This window comes from Hippocampus bargibanti, linkage group LG09, assembly GCF_051943395.1.
Source record: "Hippocampus bargibanti isolate YZ-2025 linkage group LG09, ASM5194339v1, whole genome shotgun sequence".
NCBI lineage: Eukaryota > Metazoa > Chordata > Actinopteri > Syngnathiformes > Syngnathidae > Hippocampus > Hippocampus bargibanti.
In genome coordinates this window covers 9,186,990-9,196,456 of record NC_142742.1, presented here as the reverse complement: position 1 = coordinate 9,196,456, position 9,467 = coordinate 9,186,990, and the positions used below count along the sequence as shown (strand labels likewise).

Below are 9,467 nucleotides of genomic sequence, written 5' to 3'. Positions count from 1 at the left end.
GGACTGGGACGCGAACCGGCGACCTCTGCACTGTGAAGCCGATGTGCTAACCACTCGACTACCGATAATAATAATAATAATAATAATAATAATAATAATAATAATAATAATAATAATAATAATAATAATAATAATAATATACATTTAATTTATAAGCACTTTTCAAAACTCTCAAGGACACTTTACAGTCACAGATATTTTTTTTCTGCAGGTGAGCAGCGGCAGCCACACGCGCTAGCGTTCACTCAACCCGGAAGCTATTTGTTGTTTTACAAGCGCACATTCATGACGTTGAAGAGTGGCATATCAGTGCTGATATTGATGGTTAAGACAAAGCACCTTTGGGGGTGGAGTTAAAGACCAAACCTTCAGAGCATGATCTTGAGATAAAAACCATGTCAAGAGTATTACAACGTTGCTGTGCATGCGTGTATGACAGTGCTAAGTACTTTTAATTACTGTATATAGTGGGAAAAAAATAATTTACCCTTGTATGATAGTGAATTCATCTTATTTGAAACATTTCCGGTGTATTTAAAAGAGGCTTTGTGATGCCACAAATAAATCAACGTTACATTGTGGCCGATTGAGAAATTGCTTTGAAATCGGAGCAACATGCAAATCAACCCGTGTCACAAAATGACCCTGTTGCACTTTCATGGCTTCCGCTCTATTGTGGCTATTTCATACGGCCAACAACAGACAAACAAATTCTTTTGACGGAGATCAATAAACAAACGTAAACTTGAGAAAGCCAGATTTTGATCTGTCTGATCTGCGGCGCTGCAACAGCCAGCCACCATGTTGCACCCTTCCACACGCACATAGAGGACCATTATATAATCCTCTCAAATCTGTGGGGGAGTTTCCATGTAGAGTAAATACGCGTCCACATTTACTGTAATAATCCCTGTTGCTGCTTTTGTTGATACACATCGCCTTCCAATAGCTAGACAGATCGATCACTGTGCACCAAAATGATGTTAATCGTTCATAACTTGAGCGGTAGGGTGAGCGTTGTCGGTTTTTCATCTTTTCAGTTGACCTTTGGAACTCATGTTCACACACACACTGACGCTCACACGCACCTTCCATTGTTGACATGAAGAGTTCAGCTATGAGCAGCTTCCGTTATTAATAGTAGCCCACAGAGCGGCTTTTTTTCTCAGATTTTTCCCGTCACTTAACTCCATGCCCGTCAACCAATCGGTTGCAAGCGCACACACACACACACACACACACACACACACACACACACACACACACACACACACACACACACACACACACACACACACACACACACACACACACACACACACACACACACACGCAAAAACTAGAATAAATTTCAGGATGAACCTAAAATGAGCTACAGTCGACCCCCGGATGGGTCGTGGTTAAGCACCCGTGGATTTTCCTTTACTTTCTCATATTTATGGCAGCCATATTTTTCCTCCCCACTAATTTCACCACTGTAAGATGATGTATGCATTGCGCCGCGTGCTGTCAAAACCAAATTATTAAAACCATATTTTGATTAATGGTATTTTAATCATTACAGCAAATATCTGACAAGCTGCCTGCCTCCATAGTAAATGAGATTTTCTCACTTCATAAATTATTTTGCCAATTATGTTTTTTTTTTCATGCGGCAGGTTGATTTTCAACGAACAACACGCTCTAAAACAAAGTAGTGATACCTCGGTTTACAAACCCCTTGGATTACAAACTTTTCGGTTTACAAACGTTAAATTTATGACAATTTTACCTTGGCATACGAACCTTTTTCGTACACGGAGCTGCCTCAATGAGTGATGTGTCGTTCGCGAACGAGCCCGTTCTTCTAACAACAAAATGGCACCCGACTGTTTTTGTCCTCTATTCCCCACCCCCAGTCTTCGGTTAAAGCCACGTGATTGGTCAAGAACGCAGCAGTGAGGGGAGGTGGTTTAAACATTAAAGAGACAGGCAGACGACAGTGAGAGAGTTTCAACTTTGAAAGTTCAAAGGCAGAGTGTAGACTGTAAAGTTAAAATATCCCATCAATCAGGCACCGCACAAGCCATCTGTACACTTGATGCAAAAAGCTATCAACCCAGCTAAATAGAACACAATTGATGAGGAACTAGATACAATTATCACATAGAAAGCACCTACATGTGATCATTCCTCAAGATGGTGAAAGAAGGTTACGTTCCTCATCAAGTGTTTAATGCTGATGAAACCGGCCACTCCATTCCATCAACCACCATCACAAAGGTAAATACAACAATTTTATTATACAGTACAGTTTATTTCTTTCATTATAATACAATGGCACATTTGTTATACATAAAATAAGGTATACGCCATGTCCACTGTCCATTTGAGTGAAAGGTCAAGAGGAGTTAATGGTTGGTATTCAACACTCTGCTTTTGTCGTGTAAAGCTTCGTAAAGAACACAACACCTTGCTTCAGCCCCCTGACAAGCGTGCTGAGATTTAGCCCAAATGGGCCATGTGGCTCACCTTTTCTATCCAAAGCAAAGCATGATCACTATCAGCCATTTCTGGGAAAGGGCCAGGTTCTGTCCAGGTTTCATCATCTATAGTTGATAAAGAAAGTCGACACACCCCTGTTGAAATGCTAGGTCGAGTTAATTTAAAGAGTTTTTTTCATGTTCAATGTTTGTAATCCACAAAGGCATTAAATAAACATTCCATAAGAAATGTGTGTCAACATGTAGCAAGTGTAAAAAAAGGTTTGATTTACAATATGTTTTCTTAGGTATGGCTTTTCAGTTTAACAGTCAAAAAACTCAGTTAAAAAAACTCAAAACCTTTCATCAGTGGAAAAGTGCTTCTTTTAGGGGGGAGTTGTCACTGCACTGAATATTATATGTATAATGAGTTGATGAGATGAGATGTCCTTTATTCATTTCTCATTGGAGAAATTCCCAATTCACAGCAGAAAAGTTATGAAAGGAAAGGAAAAAGAATAAGTAGAAAGACAAAATATAGGAACTGCTGTAAAGGCAGCCACTTTCATGGCACCATCTTAAAGTAAAAAAATATCACACACCGCAAAACACACTTCTCCACTTTTCTGCACGCTCTTTGTTGTATGAAGCAATTATAGATGAAATTGGAGAGTATCAAACTGTCCTTTTCACTATTGGATCAGGGACGTCATGGTGGAATGTGCACATCTTCTACAAGCTAAACGTTGAAAGCAAATACAAAGCTGTAGCATCCATTGACGAAGAGATTCTCACATCTCCTGTCCCATGTAAATCCGCTTCATTTCCAAGCTGCAACAGTTCCACCTATGTGACGGCGCTCTGTGCTGACGTTCCTTTCGTCTCATCGTGGGCTTCTCAAACCATGTGATGTTTCACAGAACAGCAACAGCTGTGTAGCACATGAGACAAAACATTAACAGTATCCCTCTTCGGGAAATTAGAATATTCATTGTAAAAATGAATGTTTTGACTCTGATTAATTGGAGGGTGTTGACCGTGAGAGCAGGTGTTATTTAAGAATCTCTAGTGGATGCAACTGTGACTCACGGGTGAATAGGTTAGAGTACACCATTTGCAAATGAATAATAACACGATACTTGGAGAGATTTGAATGTGTGTGTAAGATTCAAGACAATTCAATTGCTCATCACCTGTACATGCTGCGCTGCATTGTACCGTGTTCTTCAGTATGTGTTTGCTTCTTCCGTTTCTAGGGCAACATTAGCGGAATTGAAATTGTAACGACTCTCTGACACTGTGCAGGTGAAGAGATACGGCTCAAATTTTCAGCGTGACAAATTGCTCACATCTTCCGCCGGCTTTTATTCAAAAACGAGTGCACAGCGGGATAGAAACATCACATCCAACCCAAATAATATTACTCGTCTATTGTTGGGACTTGAATAGAAACCTCTTCCTCTTTCAATCGGCCCAAGATTAGTTTGGTAAATAACAGAAGCACTTTTGTGTGAGGCGTGATAAAGCATATGTGGAATCACTTCCCTCCTTTCTGTCTGCTAATCAGTGAAAAAGCATTGGCAGGAAATGGCCAATTATGATGACCTACATACATTGTGTGTGGGGGTGCGTGTGTTTGTGCGTGTGTCTCCACCAGGTGTTGGAGAAGTTCATGTCTCGTTTGGTCCACAACCGAGTGATGGCACACAAGGATCTTCAGAGTCTCTCCAAGTACCAGCTCATCCTTGCCAGGGACCAGTTCCGACAGAACCCCCCATCTCACCTCACAGTATGTTCGTTTTCAGCCAATAAAACCGGGACATTTCATGGGATGACTGGAATTATTATTTCAACAATACTCTTCATTGTGCTCTTCACAATTTGACTTCACGAGACGAAAGGCTTTCGAACTCTGCGCTCATATTTGGAAAGGGCATCCAACCAGGAAGTCTTTTCTCACTTGTTGGTTTGATGCTGTTAACATTTTTAAATTTTGGTGTTCGTCTCTTTATTTGAGAAATAAGTAACGATAAACTGAACAGTGGATATGTGTATTTCAGGGTAAAATCAATGTCCCTTGTTAACTCATTCACTGCCAGACAATGTACAAATATGTGTCCACTCCAGTGCCAGGGTTTTTGTCATTTTTACTCAAATTGCCGGACCCACAGAATATTGAATTTTAAGACTACATAAACATTCAATGCCGCGTAAGGAAGCTTAGACTGTCTTCTTTCATCAGAAAAAAAAGTTTATTTCGAGGCTTACTTGGTTGTAGAATTATCTGCATTGAAAGTGGGAGCGGGGTGGCTGTACAAAAGGTAAATGATGCCCCCTCGTGAGAGGAAAAAACATTGCCAGAGGTCTGACCTAAGCTTTAAACACCCCCCGGTTGTTCGGGTTGGAGTGAATGAGTTAATAATAGATATATTTTGTGTAATTTTAATGCTTTTTTTTAGTAGAAAATTCTTTTTTATGGGGACCTGGGAACGGATTCTCATTTTAATAGTTTTTTTTTATGGGAAATAAATGTTTGGCAGACAAACTTTTCACCTTACACACACTTTCTGGGAACCAATTAAGGTATCACTGTATTTTGCTAAAATGAGACAGAAGTGATGTGCGGTCACTTCCAAAATATGCCAGTCTATTCTCTAATACGGTACAATAAAAATAGAAAAAAATGACAGTCACAAAGAGGGTGCAGAAAGTGTAACAGTAAAACAGAAAAAAATAACTGAGTTGTATTTTCAATTATTTGTTTTCATTTGTTTCTCTGTCAGATGTCAAAATATATATTTTCATCAAATTAATCTTTGGTGCAGAAAAAAGGTCGGTGGCGTGTGAGACTGCTTCATTGGCCTAAAAGTGATCAAATACATCGTAAATTAATTGACTCGCCATTCAATGCTGATTATGGTTTACTACCAAAAAAATGTTACTCTGAACAATTATCACTACCTGGAATGTCACGTCAACACTTGCCGAAACTAAATTGGAATTTCTCCATTGTGAGATGAATACAGATGAATAGTTTTTTTTACTCTTATAATTCTCAGACTACTTGCATGTTGTGCCTGCAGGGTCCACAGCAGGGAATGCTGGAGGGGGACTTTGCCCTTTGCATTAGCCTGTATCATGGCTACGAGCTACTCATGCAGATGGGACTCAGGTCGCTCTTCTTTTACGTCCAAGGGATAATGGATGGCTCCAGAGGTTTATTTAATTCATTTCTAACTCCAAGTCACAACCCCCGTACCCTTCCAGGGCAGGTATCATTGTTCGACATTTCCATCCTTTGTTTTAGAAATGTCCCGGGCCAAGAATGAGCTGCAGAGGACTCCTGACTTTATGGACCTTTATCATGAGATGGAGGCAAATTTCGGGAAGCTTCCTGGTATTTGCCTTTTTTCCCAAAGTATCTCATCTGTCTATCCATCCATCCATCCATCCATCCATCCATCCATCCATCCATCCATCCATCCATCCATCCATCCATCCATCCATCCATCCATCCAGCCATCCATTGACAATTTCAAGTGTTTGATTAACCTGCAACACGTTTTTGGAATGTGAGCATAAACTGGAGTACCTGGAGAAAACCCACGCAAGCACGTGGCAGCTTTTATCACATCTCTGTTTATCATCACATTGAAGAGATTGTTTGGATTGACAATATGTACGGATGGATACTTTATTTCACTGTCAAATGCCATTTATTTTAATCTTGCATGACCCTGAAATAATGTTAAAATATTGCTGAACTCATTCACTGCCATTCCCAAATTTATTTGGGAATTGAAAATTTGACATGGAGCGCCATTCCCGAATTTGTTCGGGTTTTGGTTTTTCTTGTGAGGTGCCAATAAAGCGCTGGTCTGACCTCTGGCAATGGTTTTTTCTCCTTCCACTAGGGGGCAGCATTTCCCTTTTTACAGCCTCCCCCACTTGCACCTCATATTACTCCAGACCCATATAACTTAGGAATTAACTCTTTTTTTCCTGATGAAAGAAGAGAGTCTAAGGTTTCTTACGCTGCATTGAATTTTTATTTACTCCTAAAACTCAATATTCTGTGAGTCTTGGAATTTGAGTGAAAATGGCAAAAACCCTGGCGCTGGATTGGACACATTTTTGCACGTCTGGCAGTGAATGAGTGAATGCTATTGGGAAAAAAGGTTCAAAATTATAGAAGCATTGGTCCTGAACAGATTCTATTCACTTGAGATGATGAGATTATTTTCAAGGCTTTAAAAAAAATCATGTGACTCACACCCATAGGATCAGATGAACCCTTCATTTACGGTCACCCAAAACTGGAAAAACTAGAAGCCGTGGTCCTGCAACACTTCAGACTCTCGGCCGAGCGCCCCTCTGACACTAATGGTAATCTGCGAGTGGGATAATAATTCACATATGTGACAATATGACAATTTCTTTCTTTTTTAGCCACATTATAAGTGCCTTGCACGCTGGGTCCGAGAGGACCTTAATTTCATCTGTTCTGTATGTCATGCATATTAGCATATTTGACAATAAAGCTGACTTTGACTTTGAATTTCTTTCAACTGTGCCATAAAATTAACCCTCCAGGTTCAGGTGGACAAGACGCAACCACGCGGGTGATGATCTTTTCATCCTTCCGTGACAGCGTGCAGGAGATCGCCGCCATGTTGAACCGCCACAGCCCACTGATCCGAGTCATGACATTCATGGGGCAAGCGTCGCCGGGCAAAGGAGTCAAAGGTTTCACTCAGAAGGAACAACTGGAGGTGGACGCTCGCTCTGTCCCTTGATTACGATCACATCTCATCAAAACAAACAAACACAGTTTTGGACACACATGCTTTTTTGACAACGATACTAGTGCAGCATGTTCTACCGGAAACAAATTCCTTGTGTGTCCTACATACTTGGCAATAAAGATGATTCTGATTCTGATTCTGATTCTGATTCTGATTCTGATTCTGATCTGACATAATTTTGATGGTCTTGTTTCATTAGGTGGTGAACAGGTTCCGCCAGGGTGGCTTTAACACACTTGTGTCCACCTGCGTAGGGGAGGAAGGATTAGACATTGGTGAGGTTGACCTCATCGTTTGCTTCGACGCGCAAAAGAATCCCACCCGCCTCGTGCAGCGCATGGGCCGCACTGGGCGTAAGAGGCAAGGACGCATTGTGGTTATACTGGCTGAGGGCCGGGAAGAGAGGGTGTGTATTTAAATTCAAGTCATAAATGTCATTATTTTTTTGTCCGTGTATAACACAACATGAAAGAAAATATGTCTAGTTCACATGATGTTGAAGCCAAGTCACCTAGTGTTGGCGATCCTTCATGCAACTTTTTTTTTTTCAATGACCTTATTACATGTTATTAGCATGCACTTAAGCTGGTACTTATACTCCCTTTATAAAGATTATTTTGCAAATGTATCCGAGTTCAGTACAACCAATAGTGCTTGCACTATTTTAGCATAGGAGCTACTTTAGAAATGACCAAGTCAAAATGATCTAATCATTATATTTAACTTCAACTTTATTTGTTAAGCATCACTTCATGACAATGTCACATCACCTTGTCATGCATGCCAATCTACCAATAGTACCTTCCAGATCAACTGGTAGATTGCGATCTATGTATTGTGCAACCCTGCTGTTGCCCATTATCATTACACACACTCTCCCAAAAAGAAATAACTCGGTCAGAGCCAAGACTATGTATTGAATTCAATTTTATCTTAAACTACCATATTTTCCAGTGTATAAGGTGCACCCAAAAGCTTTGATTTTCTTCAAAAGATGATCCTGCGCCTTATTCGCAGGTGTGCCTTATATGTTTAGTAATATTGAGCCACAAGAGGTCTCACAACCACTCTCAGCAGCTACCAACTCAATTTCCCCCGTAAAAGAAGTAGTGCGTAACCCCAGCCTCTACTGTAGCACCTTATGATATGGTGTGCTTTATATTTGGAAAACTATGATATATTTAAATAATATATTTGGAAGACTTTTTTCAGTCATTGAATGTGCACCTTGTATTTGGAAAACATTTGAAAATACGTACACCATTCATAGGGGGTGCGCCTTATACTCCGGTGTGCCTTATACACCGGAAAATACAGTCCTATGTTTTTATCTTTCTTGCACGATATATATTATTTGGTCCATCTGATTTTATTGCCTCGCGAATAAAAGTTGATGTGAACTGCAGATTTTAAAAGATGATTAGTTTCTTTATTTCATCAGCTGGGTTTTGTTTTTTTCCCAAGCAGCTCTTGATTAAATGCTATGATGTCTTTCCTTTGACTCACTCACGAAGACGGGCCTTAACTGCAGTTCGTTAAATGTCGATCTACCTTCTTACGTGACCTGTTGGATAATTTGTGGTTTCACCGTTGACGTAATTTTGGGTGGCCATCTATTCTCTGGAAGGTTTACCAATGTTTCCGGTTATCACATTTTCCAAAGAAATTGACGCAGCCTTTGGAACCTTTTCCAACTGATAGATTACATTGTCTGATGCACCTCGTGAAAATTAAATCCGCTTTCCAAAAATACTGTGGATCATTGTTCAAGTCATCATTTGACAAAGTGGGGCAAACAATGGTTTGGAATTTTTTTTCTTAAATAAGATCGTGATTACAAAACTGCTTTTTGTATTTACTTGGGACGTGTTTGAAAACATCAAGCCGCCAAATAATTTTTCAAAGCATTGTTCAACCTTTCACCCTCCTCCTCTTAGACTTACAACCAAAGCCAGAGCAACAAGCGTTACTTGTTAAAATCCATTGTGGACAAGAAAAAGGGCTTCCACATGTACCCCAACAATCCCCGCATGCTACCTGACTGTATAACCCCGAAGCTGCACAAGATGCACATCACCTCTGGCCAGTTTGACCATCGAGGCGGCAGCAGGCGGTCATTAAGGGGTCGGCGGTCAAATGCCCAGGATCGGACCTCACTCATCCACCCACAAAACTTCAGTGAGTGAAGTTTGTAGTTTTG

The 9,467-nt window shown here is 40.4% G+C and overlaps 1 protein-coding gene across 2 annotated transcripts in view; it reads left to right on the top strand.

The window, feature by feature from the left end:
• Window positions 1-9,467, top strand: part of fancm (FA complementation group M) — a 46,323-nt gene that overhangs the window by 12,697 nt on the left and 24,159 nt on the right. For both annotated transcript variants that reach the window (XM_089004606.1, XM_089004605.1), the window contains exons 5-11: window positions 4,120-4,251; window positions 5,546-5,678; window positions 5,770-5,859; window positions 6,744-6,848; window positions 7,056-7,234; window positions 7,467-7,673; window positions 9,205-9,445. In XM_089004606.1, the coding sequence (XP_088860732.1) occupies window positions 4,120-4,251; window positions 5,546-5,678; window positions 5,770-5,859; window positions 6,744-6,848; window positions 7,056-7,234; window positions 7,467-7,673; window positions 9,205-9,445 (1,087 nt within the window). The remainder of the gene's footprint in view (window positions 1-4,119; window positions 4,252-5,545; window positions 5,679-5,769; window positions 5,860-6,743; window positions 6,849-7,055; window positions 7,235-7,466; window positions 7,674-9,204; window positions 9,446-9,467) is intronic.